A 17,250-nucleotide genomic window follows, 5' to 3' on the forward strand; every position below is an offset into this window, starting at 1 on the left:
CAACAGCCGCTTAATCGAGACCCGCCCCATGGGAGACCATTGTGGAAGTTTACGGTGTTTGCCCAGGACGAAGGCGGCGAGGGACTGGTGGGGTTCACCGAGGTCCAAATCAAACTGAAAGACATCAACGATAATGCTCCATCGTTCCCGCAGGGGATTTACTACGGGAATGTGACCGAAAATGGGACGGTCGGAATGTATGTGATGACAATAAAGGCACAGGACAATGATGACGTGGACGAGGGAACGCATGCCAAAATCGTCTACTCGATAGAAAAAAACGCAATAGAGGAGGAAACGGGACTGCCTATTTTTGATATTAACCCGGACACGGGAGTCATTACGACAGCGGTGTGCTGTCTGGATCGGGAGAAAACTCCGGATTACTCACTGCAAATAGTGGCCACGGACGGGGGAGGGCTTAAAGGTACGGGGACGGCATCGATAAAAGTGAAAGACCTGAACGATATGCCTCCACATTTTACAAAAGATGAATGGTTCGTGGAGGTCGAGGAAACTGATGGGAATATACTGCCAGAGGCGCCAATTCTCACAGTAACCGTTAACGACGATGATGAGATTAACAACTTTCAGTATAAGATCATCGAAAGTAGTGGATATGGAGCGGATAAGTTCGCCATGATCAAAAACAACGATGGAACTGGTAGTTTGAGGGTGGTTCAACCGTTGGACTTTGAAGATCCGATGCAGATCAATGGGTTTCGCTTTCGGATTCAAGTCACAGACAACGAAGGAATCAACGACACTGATAAGTATCACGTTGATCATTCGTGGGTTATCGTAAAGCTGAAAGACATCAACGATAATACCCCACGGTTTCGAAGACCACATATGGAAGCTTACACATCAGAAAACGACGAAGTCGGCAAGACACTGGTCAGCTTCAAGGCCATTGATATCGACAAGGCCGGAAAGAGCAAGATAACCTACATGATCAACAGAGCAACAGACCGGAAACGGCAGTTCTCGATCAGTGATGAAGGAACGGTCACGATCCAACGCCAGCTTGATCGAGAAGCAATCTCCAAGTACAATCTGGAAATACTTGCCATCGATGATGGAGTTCCGCCACGAACAGCCACCGCAACTCTCACCGTAGAAGTTAAGGACGTCAATGATAACGCTCCCGTCTTCGCTGAAGAGTACAGACCCATTCTGCTGGAAAACTCCCCAGCATCCAAAATCATTGAAATATCTGCCATCGATCAGGATGACCGAAGAATGGAAAACGGACCTCCGTTCCAGTTTCGGATGGACCCGGACGCTGACGACGTCATTCGGACGTCGTTCAAGGTTGAACAGAACAACAAAGGGGATGGCATGGCTGTCGTTTCTTCGCTTAGATCATTTGACCGAGAGTATCGCAAGCAGTATGAGATACCTATTGTGATCAAAGACTCCGGTAATCCCGCACAAACCGGGACCAGCACTCTGACCGTGACGATAGGGGATGTCAACGATAATATAATGCAACCGGGGTCGAAGGAAGTGGTCGTTTACAATTATCAGGGACAAGCTCCGGACACTCCGATCGGCAGGGTGTTTGTGAATGATTTGGACGATTGGGACACGTCAGATAAGCTGTTCTATTGGGACGAGTTGGAAAATCCAAGGTTCAAACTAGACGACACTTCTGGAATGGTAACCATGCGAAGGGGAGCTCGGGAAGGTCGATATAAGCTGCGTTTCAAAATTTATGATCGAAAGCACGCTCACGAATCGCATGCCAATATGTCGGTGGTTGTGAAGCACATTTCCTACGAAGCTATTGTCAACTCGGGCTCGATCCGTTTGCTAGGAATCACAGATGAGGACTTCATTCGGATATGGGACTACCGAACGCAGAACATTTTCAAAAGCAAGTTGGAGCGCTTCAGGGAGAAGTTGGCCGAGCTTTTGAACATCGACAAGAAGAATGTGGATGTGTTCAGTGTGCAGATAAAGCAAAAGAGTCCAGCAATCACGGATGTGAGGTTCTCAGCGAGAAACGCATACTACTTCAAAGCAGTTCAGCTGAATGGAGTCGTATTACTGCACAAGGAAGATATCGAACAAGCGGTTGGCATTAATATAACCATGGTCAACATCGACGAATGTCTGGTGGAAAATGGTGACTGCAACGGATCGTGCACTCACATAATGGAGGTTCAAGCGAACCCATCCCTGGTTAACGCCAACAAAACAGCTTTGGTTGGGGTACAGATCAAATCAACGGCAGAGTGCATGTGCAATGCCAGAGAATACAAGCAGCAGCAAAGTTGCAAATCGCATCCATGTCTGAACGGAGGCAGATGCTCGGACACCAAATCCGGGATACGCTGCTCCTGTCCTCCCGGTTACAGTGGACCGCGATGTCAGCAAACGGTGCGTAGTTTTCGAGGCAACGGCTGGGCATGGTATCCATCGCTGGACATGTGCGACAAGTCACATATCAGCGTAGAATTCATCACAACGAAAGCGGAAGGACTAATTTTCTACAATGGTCCAATCGTCCCACCAGATGACAACAACGAGCAACAGCAGTCCGATTTTATTGCACTGGAATTAGAACAAGGGTATCCGAGATTCCTCATCGACTACGGATCCGGAACGTTGGAATTGCGGATACAAACCAAGAATCCATTGAACGATGGGGACTGGCATAGGATAGATTTGTTCTGGGATACGGAACGAGTGAAAATGATTGTCGATTACTGTAGAACGGCGGTCATTACGGAAGCAGATGACGGTAATATAGTAGAGTTTGTAGACCACACATGTCAAGCCGCCGGGCGCGTTCCACAATTCAACGAGTACCTAAACCTGAACACTCCGCTGCAAATAGGAGGAGTGTTTCGAGAGAAGTTCGATTATACTTACAACCGATGGCAGTACATGCCAGTAGCAGCTGGTTTTGAAGGTTGCATTCGTAACTTCAAGCACAACGGGATTCTCTACGATCTGTCACATCCAGGTCTCTCCAAAAGCACCATGTCTGGATGCGTTTTTACTCAAGAAGTTTGCGACCTGAATCCACAAGTTTCGAAATGCTTGGAACATGGCAAATGTATTGGCAATTTCGATGACGCCAAATGCGAGTGCAACCCAGGTTGGTCGGGAACCTACTGTAGCCTACCGACAACTCCAACAACCTTCAAAACTCACAGCTACGTGAAGTACGCATTGAGCTTCGAGCCGGACAAGTTCACCACGCAAATTCAGCTGCGTTTCAGGACGCGGGAAACGTTCGGGGAGCTGTTCCGAATAAGCGATCAGCATATGCGAGAGTACGGCATCATTGAGCTGAAGGAAGCCAAGCTGTGGTTCCGGTACAGCTTGAACTCCGGACAGGTCGAAGAGCGTGACGTATCGCTGAGCGCCGTTGAGGTAGATGACGGCCAGTGGCATGTGGTCAGGATCCAACGGTACGGATCGGCAGCCATTTTGGAACTGGATGGCGGGGAGGGTGCTAATTTCAACCAGAGTTTTTCGTTCGATGGACACCAGTGGTTGTCGGTGGATAAGCAGGAAGGCGTTTATGCCGGCGGTAAGCCGGAGTACACGGGGGTGAAGACCTTCGAGGTGCAGGCGGATTACCAGAAGAGCTGTATCGATGATATAAGGTAAGATTGAGATGAGTTGTAAATTACACTCCAACTTCTTTTTACGACAGTTTTTGTTAGACCACTTTTTTACGACCGAAATTTAAATTATCGATCGTTTCAATAAATGATCAATATCTTCACAAGTCATCAAATTAGATGGTCATGATGTTCAGCAGATGGCTATCATACATTGGTAATTGAAATACGAAATTGATGCTGGAGGCCAGGCGAGGCTAGATTTTATGAAAACAACAGACAGCGCTAATGCGCAATTGTTTTGCCGATATCTCAGAATCCTGACCACGTAGAGAGATGGCGTCTTTGGCAAAGTTGTTCAGTAGCCTTAAAACTGTCATTATGTTGACCAAGAGATTCGAGGTTTTGCCACCAGGCGACGCTCGTGAGCATGAAACTTTTGTTTTGCGATGGCGTATTCGAAATTGTAAAATAGTCAAAAGATTTGAGATGATATTACAATTTTGCCATCTAATGAGCCTGAAACTTTTGTTTTGCGAATACAGTGCCCGTTCGATTTTGGCACGGTTCAAGTTTAGCAATAAAACTGTTCGATTTTTGCATCACGTAAATGCATATACAAAAATGGACCATGAGCCAGTCACAAATCTTGATAATCTGAATGTTTCCATGGATATTTTAGAGGCTTATCATGTTCAAAACTGAGAGAGAGGAGACAGCTACCTTAGATTGCGAGCTCCCAAACTTCAAGGGAACCTGTCACCAACTGTCACTGGAAAACCAACACATTCGGAGGGCAGAACGTAAAAAAGCGTCAAAATTTAAGTAAACGTCATTAATATTTCTAGGTGTTTTTCGATGATTTCACATTTCAAAAAGTAGAATACTAAAATCTAGTTAAGTGTTTGCGAACTGCTATTGATTTTTTTGTATTCGTATCGTTTTTAATAGTAAACAATATGAAGTAAATATGATTTTGACTATATTAAGTTTATCTGACCGTTGTGCACTACCCACGGATTGAAAAAAGAAGTCAAAGAAGGCTAGAAAACATGGCAGCTGTCGAGAGCTGTCTCCTCTCTCTCTCTGGTTCAAAATAGTTATAATGAATTCGTGGTCGTAATTAGGGTGATAGAAGATGTAATAAAAACAACATTTGATTTTGGCACAGTTCGATTTAGGCAACATGAAAGTTTTTGGAATGTAGCCAAAATCGAACGGACACTGTATCTCAGGATCCTGAACACTTGAATATATGGCACATTTGAAAAACTTTCGAGCCATAAATTCAAAATTTTGTCAGCAGGCGGCACTAGTAAGTATGAATATTTTTTTTGACGAATATCTCAGGATCCTGACCACTTAGAAACATGGGGTCTTCGCAAAGTTTAACAGTTCAAGGTTTGTCATTATTATTGGCATGAAGTTTGAAATTTCGCCATATGACTGCCACGATGCTCCCCTGACCGTTATTATCAGAAAAAACCTCCAAAAAATCCGTGCTCACCAGTCGTTTTCTATAGCTAAGCTGAATGTCTGGGCATAATTTAATAACAAATTTTGATTGTATAAGTCCACAAATTTCAAGCTTCTTCCACCACCAAGACCAAATCTCCGACTTCCAGAACCTTTACTTCGTTGAACCACTTTGAACATTGAGAAATCACCGGAAGATACTATTTCAGCCAACGCCTCCGGAAACCATGCTGGGCAAGTTTCCAGCCTCTTCTTAGTGTCGAGCGGAAGTCTACTGGCAACTGTTTAACCCCACTTGAACTTCCAAGCAGGAAGTGTCGAAGGAAACTCCTTGGACCGATGCTCTGCCATCCCAAGTCAGACGAATCTTTGCCGGCTTCTTTGGTTTCCTATGGACACCCAATGGCAGATACTACGTTTGATCCAGCGTACCTGGACCAATTCTTGTTCAGAAGCTATATGTGTGTCCCTTTTCGAGATATTGGTGTATTTGAAGCCGAAAGTTCTCATACATGGCAGGATCTTTGCTTAGCTTACTTTCAAGTGCACGAAGTCGTCGAGCAGCCATACCAAAACTTTCAGGAAAATGCATCATCCGTCTTCCAAAGTAGACCCGTCTCAAACCCCGTTGCAACTCTACGTGCGGTTGTTTCCAGTAACATCCTAACTTTTTTATCTTCCTCGGATTCCAAGATCTTCTGAGGGCTTGTGACGCCCGCATCCTCAATGCTAAAGAAGTTTATCACGAGATCATTCAGTTCTAGATCCGGATCGGTCCATCCTCAAAAATGAAACCCACAAATTAGTAACGACGCCGGTGCCTGCGAACAACCGTAGATACTCCACCCAAGACGGCTTCTGGCTGCGATTGGGTCATTCCATCCACCTTCTTTGACTTTTGGTGATACTGTGAGTTTCAAATTGTCAATACCTATGAGGATCTTTGGTGATACGATCGCATAATCTTGCAGCGGTAGACCTCTTAAATATGGATACCTCTCCGCTAGTTCCTCATACCGCATAGACTGCGATGGCAGTAAAAGTTCACCCACAGTTCGAGCATCTGACAGTTTGAAACGTTTGGTTGATCCTGTTCCCGAAACTTCCATAGAAATTCGCTGGGATTTTGCTTCGTTCCTCTTGATGTTTCCTGTCCATTTTAGTCCCAGGGGTTCCATGAGACCATCGATTCCTTGCTGCTTGTCAACGTCATCCTCTAGTAGAGTCAGCTGAAACCCTTCGTCTATGAACGCGAATACGTTAATCTGGCAGAAAAGCACGCTCCTTGGGCTTCGATTGATTTACTTGTTTGATGCTTTTTTCGGAAGGAACATCATCCGCCACCTCGTATGCTAATTCCACCATAGTTGACATAAAGTTTCCAAATGCAGTGAGATTAGGTTCACGCAGTGAACTCTTGTACGCCGCCCACTTTAGACGATAATCCACGTGAAGCTTGGTAGCTAGGTCGTGGAGTAGGGATGGATTGTTCAAATGGGACACCTGTGCGGAATTCTGTAGATGCTCTACCAGGCAATTGACTGCTAATCCGAATTCAATGATACTATTCAAATCATTCATTCTAAGGGACGGCAGCTGACGAATACGCTCTGTCATCACACGTATCAATGTGCTGGGACGTCCATACCGCATTTCCAAAGTCCTGATGACATGAGGTTCCAATGCTTTGCCTTTCAAGCAGTGCTGCAGCCTGATGAGGTTCTCATCATATAAGAAGCTGCAAGTTGTAGTCGATCGCTGAAAATTGATGAACCATAATGGCCACTCCTCTGGTCTATCCGAAAATGGTGGAAGGTCTTTACCCATTACTTCGCGTGCGGCCAACTATCGTTTTGTCGGTCCGTCATACTCCTCAACATATTGACGACCACCTCTGGTATGCAAATGAGAATCGTTCAGTTCAGTTTCCGGAAGGTTTTCAACAGGACGATTTCTAGGTGGATCCTGAGAAAGATTTTATAGCATCCCTCTCAGAAACCGACCTTGCATTTTTCAAAAACATAATTTTAACGCTAATATTTGTTCACGTTCGTAAAAAGAGGTTCGAGTGTAACAAGTGTACAAGTTAATGCATATATTTAGTAAATAAATGAAAAACCGAATTTAGTACTATGTCATAACATTCAAGTTTGTATCCAGGTCGAGTCTAGTAATAGAAATATTAGTAGTAGAACGCTAGTGGCGCTGTTGTCACAACACTGATTTTAATTATTATTACCTTCAGTTATGTTTTTTATTGCTGTTTTTTAAATGCCATATCGTAGAGGATGATTTGTTTTGGGTTTTTGAAATGTTTTGATATTTCGAGGCCCGGTACTCAGGCTGTCAGCGCGTCGCAAACTAGATGTTGGTGACACAAACAGTAGCGACATTAGCATTCCTAAGTTAATGCTTCTACGACTCTATGACACTATCCCGAATGCCACTACCCCGAACGGCATTACCCCGAAATCCATTACCTCGAATGGGTCATTACCCCGAACGCTATTGCCCCTAATGCATAACATTTTGAGACTTATTCTAGTTAGAGAGTAGGGAGATAATTGTACGATACCTTATGAGTATTTAACGAGTTTGGCTTAACAATGATTTTTTTTTTAAATATTAGATGATAAAAAGCAGCAAGTTTTTCAGCAAACAATTTTAAGCAAACCCCTCTCCACATCTTGATATTGAAGGGACCATCGAGATAGGGAGAGATCGAGACGTAGAACAAATTTTTAACCCACCGTCGGTCGCCCTAGTGTACTGAGTACACGCACTTCGCGGAAAGTCGAAAAACACGTTGAAATTTTCTTTAAATTGATCCGGGTGTTGGTCCTATTCCAAGATCTACTCTTCTTCTTGCTTCTTCTTCTTCTTCTTCTTTCTGGCGTTACGTCCCTACTGGGACAGAGCCTGCTTCTCAGCTTAGTGTTCTTATGAGCACTTCCACAGTTATTAACTGAGAGCTTACCATGCCAATGACCATTTTTGCATGCGTAATATCGTGTGGCAGGTACGATGATACTCTATGCCCTGGGAAGTCGAGAAAATTTCCAACCCGAAAAGATCCTCGACCGGTGGGATTCGAACCCACGACCCTCAGCTTGGTCTTGCTGAATAGCTGCGCGTTTACCGCTACGGCTATCTGGGCCCCATTCTTGCTTGTAGAGAAGAAATTTTTTGAAATAATCTATGAAAAGTATTCGAAAACATCGTGTTTTTAACCTAAGTTTTTACGCGTGTACTCAGTACACCAGTGCGACCGCTCGTGTAACTTTTTTTTACCGGGCCCGTCACACGAGCGGTCGCATCGTGTACTGAGTACACGCGGAGCATTTTGATTATAAATCTAAAACTAGGCAAGATAGAATGTTGATGTCTTCGGCAATTTTCTTCAGTTCAACGGTACCAGTTGGCCAGTGGACAAATATAACTTTGAAAACATCCTCACTCTTCAGTGGCCATCGGATTGTATCCCGGGGGAATCGATGAAGTGGACATTTCGAAATGCAACATCTCGAACACAAATGTCTCAGAATCTACATTTTTTAGCAAGATGGTGTCTTCGGCAAAGTTGTTCAGTAGGTCATGGACTAACTTGCAATAGGCCGCTTGTTTCGGAATTCTGCCACCAGTTGGCGCTAGTGAGCATGTAATTTTTCAAACACATATATCTCAGGATCCTGAGTACCTAGAAATATGACGTCTTCGACAAAGTTGTTTAGTAGGTGAAGGACTAAAATATGATAGGCCACCTAACTTGAAATACTGCCATCAGATGGCACTAGTGATCATGCAATATCTCTGGATCCCGATTTTTTAGAAAGATTGTGTTTTCGGCAAAGTTGTTCAGTAGTTCAAGGACTAACATGTGATGATCTATTTGATACGGAATTCTTTCACCAGATGGCGCTAGTAAGCATGACATTTTTCAATCACAGATATCTCAGGATCTCGATTACCTAGAAATTGACGTCTTCGACAAAAGTGTTAAGTAGGTCAAGGTCTAGCATTTGATAGGTCACCCACCCAGACAACCAAAATGTACATATAACGAAATCACCTGGAGGCTCTATATGTGCAAAATTTAACTTATAAGATGTTGCGAAACGGCCTTCTACGTACAAAAGTGGAGGCGATATGCGTGCATATATTATGTGATGAATAATAACATACAATGCGAGTGTATAAATATTCTACCGAAGTAACCTGCAATATTATGCGACTTAACTTATGATAACAAATGATGATTTGACAGCTGCTACGGATTGATCCGACTTACTTTGTACGTGTGTACGGGACGAAACAAAATGTACGAATGAACTCAGAAAAGAAGTGTTTTATGCGAGGAAACTCATCAATCTGTCGAGTTTATCTACGGTGTTTAGCGAGTTTGATGTAATTAGTATGAATAAACGAGTTGTAACGTGAACTTTCATGCGATTTCTGGTTGTCTGGGCAACTTGAAATTCTACCACCAGATGGCGTTAGTGAGCATGCTGTATTTTAATGTTAATGGTGTCTTCGACAAAGCTGTTTAGTAGATCAAGGACTAAGTGTGCGATGTGTTGTTTGGTTTGGAATCCTCAAAATTAAATTTCATGTTTACTGTAATAGTACAAGGTACATAACGCGATATTACCATAATATAATGATACTATAATGATAAAATCAGAGAATATGATAATACTTGAGAAGCATTGAGAGCATTTTGAATTTTTTTATAAGCAACACAGACAATGACTATCACATTCGATGTGATTCGAACAATGTTGTAGTGTGCGTGTTATCCATTTCATATCGCTTTGTGTAACAGCTTTCTGCTGCCCATTGGATAGGGGCTGCTGGGTTAATATGCATTCCCGGGGCAAAACGATTTTCTGGATTTTCTATGAATATTATGGAAAAATTGAGACATTTTCCGCGGATCTTTTCTTGTCAAATCGTATTTTGGGGTTCTTTACTATCAGCCCTGAAGAAAAATTGTTCAAAACTACTTCGCAAATAGCCTCAAAGAGTACCGTGGATAGTTTTGCCTCAAGGGTGCATATTACCCCAGATTCCATTACGCCTTTTCATGAGTTCGGTCCGTGTTTGCATTCGTTTCGGTCGGTTGAGGTCCGGTGCATACACGGGACTGTCATTTCCATAGAAGAACTGTCAAAGACCTTCCGAATCAGCTGATTTAAAACATCTCATAAAAAGACTTTTACCGATTGGAATTGCATTTAACAGTTCTTTGATTCCAATATTCACGCTTCTGTATATAAACAAATTCTGTGGATAAACCATACTTTCTTGATAATCTTGATCTTTAAGTACCATCAGTGCACCAGATTCCGCTCATATAAGGGAAGTTATGAGTTGAGATGTTAATTACAAAATAACTATTGTGTTTATCAATACTTTTTATGTCACAATGTTGCTCGAAGTAAACGTTATTAGCGCAGAAAAAAAAAATTGAATAACTTTCATAAAAATGATTCAATTGCATTTGTTAATGCATCTAAGTGTTCCTATTTCCGCTCACGGTAAACAGATTTCGTGACGGACTTACCAAAAAATGCATTATTTCGAATTTCGTTATATATTGACTGTTTGACGAGAAACTTGTGACTATCAAAGCGCCTCCATCGTTCATAGAACGGAGGGTATTAAAACTAAGTTGTAGGTGATGATTTCGCATTTTGGAAGCATAAACCACCTCCAAACACTAGCGATTTTGCGGTGAAATGTTGACGTTTGATGACGAATCCTGATATTTTTGTGGTCAAACCATAGCTACAACTGTAATGAAGAAGGCTGTACACTAAAATCATTTCTTTAAAATTTTGTTTAATATTTTGCATAAGCGGTTATTGGAACACACTTAAATACCTAGTGATCCAAAAACCGCTCACGAAGTCTTGTGTTTTCAAGATAAAGAATTATTTTATCAAATGAAAATAATGTCAGACGACTTCATTTGAAATTTGTATGTATTGCTAGAATATATCCGTGTGAAAAATGTTGGTTTTTGAAACGAAAAATCAATTTTTAAACTAGTGAGTGGAAAAAGGGACATGAGCGGATACTGGTACACTGATGGTTGTTTAGTAAAATACCTTAAAGTGAATGAAAGCCGAATTTGATACCGTACCAATTAATTCCACTCGGGTTTGTATCCTTTGACAGATACGCGTATTTCGATGTCAACTGTAAGATCGTCGTCAGTGTCGTGTTCTAAACTAGTATACGAGAACGAATTTTATAATAATGGTTTATACTGGTGCAGCAGAAAAAAAGAAGAAAACAAATATTCCTAACCAAACACAGTTCAGCCAAGATTTCTTAGGAGTCTTGTAATATAAGCCCGGAAACACTTGGATTACATTTGTTTCAAGAAAAATCCAACACAGTTTATATGTTTCCTTTATAAAGACGTAATATTTCTAAATAAGTCAAATCTACATGAGTCGATGTTCTATAGCTCGATATCAACTCATTGAATCATACTTAAAACTAAAACAAAATCCATGGTTACTATGATGCTCCCTTCAATCAGCTTTCCAAAGAATATCTGTTCCGATTCTGCATGATCCGATGATTCCGATGGTTAGACTGGAAGTTTGACTGTAGTCAAGATTCTGAAGTACTTACTTATGGAATTTTCATGCTGAATAGCGTTTGGTGGGAAAATTTCGAATCAAACGGTTTATTTCATATTAAATATAGTCCAACCTTGGACAGAATACACAACTTTGTCGAAGATGTCATTTTCATTATTAAGCTATCACGATCCTAGATATTTGGGTTGGAAATAGAGCATACTCAGTAGTACCATCTAGTGGAAAAATTCCGAACTATGTGTGGCCCATCATAAGTTTCTACTTGACATACTGAACCATTTAGCCAAAAACTTCACCTTTTGATGTAGGTAATCGGAATCCTCAGATACTAGCAATCAAAAATATGCATGCTCACCCGAGAAGGAACAAATGACTCCCAATAACTTATGCATACCATATTTTGGTATCATACCAAAATTAGGTATTGTTCAGTTGTCAATACCTCAATTTGGTATTATAATGGTACTGAAAAAAATCTTTAAAACAATTAAAAATACTTCATTGAGGTATTGAACAGCTATTGAGGTCTGCTGGAGGCATTGAGCTACTATAGAAAAATTTCACTTTTATATAAAAATCCATCAAGTATTATTGAGGTATTACAATACCTGATCTAATTATCAGTTTGGTATTCGTAGAATGTGCTTGAGATATTATTTGAGGTATTTTACCTCTTATGCAGGGCTCATTCATACCTCATTCAGGTTGTAAGTAGAAATTATCTAGTATGGAATACCTTAGTTTGGTATTCAGAAGTTATTTTCTTCTGCTCGGGCACTAGCGCCACCTATTGCAACAATTTAAAAATTTGAGATCCCTCGCATCTAAGCCTTCATCTAATGAACAAAATTTCCGAACATGTAATATTTCTTAGTAATGAAGATATCTCAGGATATTTTTTCTAAGCATTTAGGATCCAAAGATATCTGCGTTCAATTTGCATGATTTGCGTTTTGTGGATGGATTCCGAATCAAACGGCACATCACACACTTAGTCCTTGATCTACTAAACAGCTTTGCCGAAGACACCATCTTGCTGAAATATCGCTATCCTGAGATAACCGTGATTAAAATACAGCATGCTCACTAACGCCATCTGGTGGTAGAATTTCAAGTTGGGTGACCTATCAAATGCTAGACCTTGACCTACTTAACACTTTTGTCGAAGATGTCAACTTTCTAGGTAATCGAGATCCTGAGATATCTGTGATTGAAAAATGTGATGCTTACTAGCGCCATCTGGTGAAAGAATTCCGTATCAAATAGATCATCACATGTTAGTCCTTGAACTACTGAACAACTTTGCCGAAAACACAATCCTTTTGAAAAATCGGGATCCAGAGATATTCGTGATTGAAATATTGCATGATCACTAGCGCCATCTGATGGCAATATTTCAAGTTAGGTGGCCTATCATATTTTAGTCCTTGATCTACTAAACAACTTTGTCGAAGACGTCGTATTTCTAGGTACTCAGGATCCTGAGATATATGTGTTTGAAAAATTACATGCTCACTAGCGCCAACTGGTGGCAGAATTCCGAAACAAGCGGCCTATTACAAGTTAGTCCTTGACATACTGAACAACTTTGCCGAAGACACCAACTTGCTAAAAAATCTAGATTCTGAGACATTTGTATTCGAGATGTTACATTGCGATATGTCCACTTCATCGGTTCCCCCGGGACACAATCCGATGGCCACTGTAGAGTGAGGATGTTTTCAAAGTTTTATTTGTCCACTGGCCAATTGGTACCGTTGAATTGAAATAATTTGCCAAAGACATCAATATTCTATCTTGCCTAGTTATAGATTTATAATCAAAATTGTTCCGCGTGTACTCAGTACACGATGCGACCGCTAGATAAGAAGGACATCGAGACATGGAGGGTTAAAATGTATGCAGAATGAAGGGATCGAAAAAATCATCGACAAAGGGAGAGTTATCGAGATGTAGAACATCGAGATGTGGAGAGTCGATTGTACAAAATTTGGTTTGGATTTGATCTCTAATTTGCAATGCTCTGAAGAACAGCCTATTTCTAAAAGAAGAGTGAATTTATTATGGAAAAGATAGCTATAATATGCACAAAATTAGGCTGTAGTGAAGTGACGTCGGTACCCACTTCCTTTACTCATTTTTGTAGGTGTCGGAATACTAGCATAAAGGTTTTAAAGATTTTGTTTCGTGAACGATGAGAATGGAAGATCACCCTGAGATAGATAGATGCAAGTGTTGTTTTATGGAACCCGCTTAGGGACCAACCTGATAGACAACCGTTCCGCTATAGCAAGGAAACGTTAATACACTTGTACACGTCAGAAAAACGGCGGCCTCTGATTGTCGCTACAGTAAACTTTCGTTGGTTTGTGGGATCATCAATTTAAATTTCGATGAGAATGATGATGACAGAAAAGTGGTGATTAAATCCATAAGAAACCTGTCTGTTTTAATACAAGAAGATAAAATAGAGGAGAATAGCTAAGAATTATAGCAGGATTCATTTTAGTGAGTGCCTTCAGAACATATTCCTTAAAAAAAGCTGTTCCATATGGATATATTAGTGACTAGCTTATCCAACGAACTTTTGAAAGAATAGCTTATTTAAGAAAGAAGGGGAAACTTCTGGTGAAATGTTAGCAGCTATGACGTGAATGATCACTGTAACAATGTGATGCTATGGCACAACCTATATGCATAAGAAAGGAAAATATTTGTTTAAAAACAGAATTTAAATATAAACACCACCTAGAAGACATAATACCGGTGATCACGCAGCTGTTCAGCAAGACCATGAGTTATAGGTTCGAATTCTCCGGTGCCGGATCTTATGCATTGAATATTTCCTTGGCGTCCCTGGACATGAATGCACATGTACAAGAATGGTAAATTGTCAAGGAAAGCTCTCACTCAATAAAAGGCCTATTCTATTAAAAGCCCATTTACAAATTTCTTAACGTTGAAGGGGGCAGAACATGTGTTGGGTGGTTGGCCTCAAAATGTTACATCCCATACATAGAATGGTACGAGGGGATGGGTAGGTGTCAAAAACAGCAATTTCTGGCGTTTTGAAATTTATGTATGAACCCTTGAACTGCGAAAGTGCTCACTGAGCTGATAAACAGACACTGTCTCAGAAAGAATGAGAAGAAGATAGTTGCCAACAAGATATTACGAAAGAATAGCTGACATATAAAAGAAGAGAAAATATATGATGATTATTTCAACAACGAATTTTAAGGCGCCATACCTGTTTTCATTGGAGACGCGTTTTTTTTCTCGCAAAACAAGATACTGCACTGTATTTTATACTATACGGGGTAGTGTCCTATTTGGGGTAGTGGCGTTCGGGGTAATGTGATGAAGCCGCTTCTACTAGTCTAGTACACGACATTGAAGACGTCCTTTCAGTTCAGTTAAAATACGCGTCTTTGTCAAAGGATACAAACTCTAGTGCTCGAATATTTATTAGCATGTATTCAATCTTTTCAGATTGGATGGCAAAAGCCTGCCTTTGCCTCCGACGACCAACGGCACCCAGTGGGGTCAGGCAACGATGGCGAAAAACATCGAACGGTATTGTTCGTCCAACAATCCGTGCCAGAATGCGTACTGTCCAGAGCCATTCGAGTGCGTCGATCTCTGGAACAAGTACGAATGCGCGTAAGTTTCTTGGATGAACTTTAACTGGGCTGAGATTTACATCAAATATCCTTGTATTTTCAGCTGTGGTGATGGAATGATCATCTCGCCGGAGGGCAAAACCTGTATCGACCGGAACGAATGTCTGGACTATCCGTGTCTGAATGGAGGAACCTGCATCAACCAGGAGCCCCGGTTCAAGTACAAATGTATCTGTCCGGACTCGTACTGGGGCGAGAGCTGCGAATTTCTGAAGGAACGACAAGCGTTGAAATTCAGCACAAGTGCCTTGGCTGCTGTAATTACATGTCTATTGCTGATTATTAGTAAGTTATTCCTGAAAACGTCGAACCAGCATTGAACTAACTGCGGACATCCTCGTCCAGTTTTATTGTTTCTGTACTTTTCTTGTTCTCGCCGCCGTTCGGCAAACTTCAACAAGAAACCTGCAACGAAGGATGACATCCGAGAAAACATCATCAACTACTGCGACGAAGGCGGTGGCGAAAACGACATGACTGCGTTCGACATGAAAACCCTCAAAATTCCTATAGGACCACTTCCGGAGCTGGTGCAGCACAAAGCACCTCCCGTACGTAAGTATTCTAAGAACTAGTTTCTCGCATCGCTACACAACGTTCACTGGAATCTGATTGTCGTCTTTTTACGATTTCCATCTTTTTTACCATTCATTCTCATGCTTCAACTATTCCATGTAATTCATACCGACATGCATGGCTTGGTATTCTTGATCCCCCTTCGATCCTTAATCCCAACCATCCAAACTCAATTTCTACAAACACTTAAAAAGCGGCTTCCTATGCCATCACCCAGGTCCCGATATTGCAGTCGTGTCCGACCAGGTCCTCACCAAGATCGACGTGTTCCTGGACGATCGCAAACGAAGGGTGGACGTCGATCCCGCATCCGGGCCCTTCGACGACCTGCGAAATTATGCCTACGAAGGTTGTGGGAGTACGTCGGGCTCACTAAGTTCCTTACAGTCAGGTAAATGTAAAAAACCACCTAAAACCATCACCTTTCTCCAACCCGAGTCGATCACCATACTCGAGTCCTAACTTAGTGTAAATACAAACTTACGATTTTTGATGACCTGAATTGATCTTCTACAACCGTTGCTTTCCTTCTCCAGGTACTGATGATGAACCCCATGAGTATAACTTTTTAACGGCATGGGGTCCACGTTTTGATAAGTTAGTCAATATTTACGAACCAAAAATACAAATTGAAGACGATGATGTTAGTTAAGGGTAACTCTGTTTCGGTTCGTGCTTTGTTATCCGTTTTTGTACTTTTGATGGCGACTTGGTGAACTCTGTCGCCCATCGTTGTCGTAAGTGTAGTTAATTGATATAGGCTATTATTTTTATATACATTCGAACCAGTGTAGATATCACGAAGGAAATGAGTATTAAACGAATATTAGTGTGTAAGTTGTGACGAGGGATAGCTAAACGATACCAACCAATACAAACAAAAAAAAAAATGAGGAAAATCAGACTAAGATAATGAGGGCAGCAGTTGTTAAGTAGCGAATAAGTGAATCAAAAGAATATTAAGAGAAGCGCTGGAACAGTCCTACGTTACAGATCAAGAAATCCTTTGGTGCTCTCTTCCATTTATCCGAACGAAATGAAAATACGTTTTCAGAGTGTAGGCTGTTGACTCTAGTTATGTAGATGAATTATTCTAGTTTTACTTTACAAGCACCTCACGGGAATGCTCATTCAAGCCATGCAAAATTTTGGGTTTTGTTTTTAGCGGCAAAGTGTTGTAATCTTATTACGTACTTTGCATAACGGAATTGCAAACTTATTATTAAAAAAAAACAATTTTAATAGCAAATTCACACTTCAAAAATTGGAAAAATGGATCAAATATTGTGTAGCAAAAATATTTCTAAACTTTATTTCCTG

At 41.3% G+C, this 17,250-nt stretch overlaps 1 protein-coding gene across 3 annotated transcripts in view; it reads left to right on the plus strand.

Moving 5' to 3' along the window:
- Nucleotides 1-16,835, plus strand: part of LOC5569062 (neural-cadherin) — a 693,697-nt gene extending 676,862 nt beyond the window's left edge. For 2 of the 3 annotated variants that reach the window (XM_021847327.1, XM_021847326.1), the window contains exons 6-11: nt 7-3,623; nt 15,164-15,334; nt 15,398-15,639; nt 15,700-15,909; nt 16,148-16,321; nt 16,467-16,835. In XM_021847327.1, coding sequence (XP_021703019.1) covers nt 7-3,623; nt 15,164-15,334; nt 15,398-15,639; nt 15,700-15,909; nt 16,148-16,321; nt 16,467-16,582 — 4,530 coding nt within the window. In that variant the 3' untranslated portion in view covers nt 16,583-16,835. Of the gene's footprint in view, nt 1-6; nt 3,624-15,163; nt 15,335-15,397; nt 15,640-15,699; nt 15,910-16,124; nt 16,322-16,466 lie in introns of all 3 variants that reach the window. The other variant, XM_021847328.1, reaches the window with a different exon arrangement.
- Nucleotides 16,836-17,250: the final 415 nt, after the last annotated feature.

Source organism: Aedes aegypti, chromosome 2 (genome assembly GCF_002204515.2).
Source record: "Aedes aegypti strain LVP_AGWG chromosome 2, AaegL5.0 Primary Assembly, whole genome shotgun sequence".
NCBI classification, from domain to species: Eukaryota; Metazoa; Arthropoda; class Insecta; order Diptera; family Culicidae; genus Aedes; species Aedes aegypti.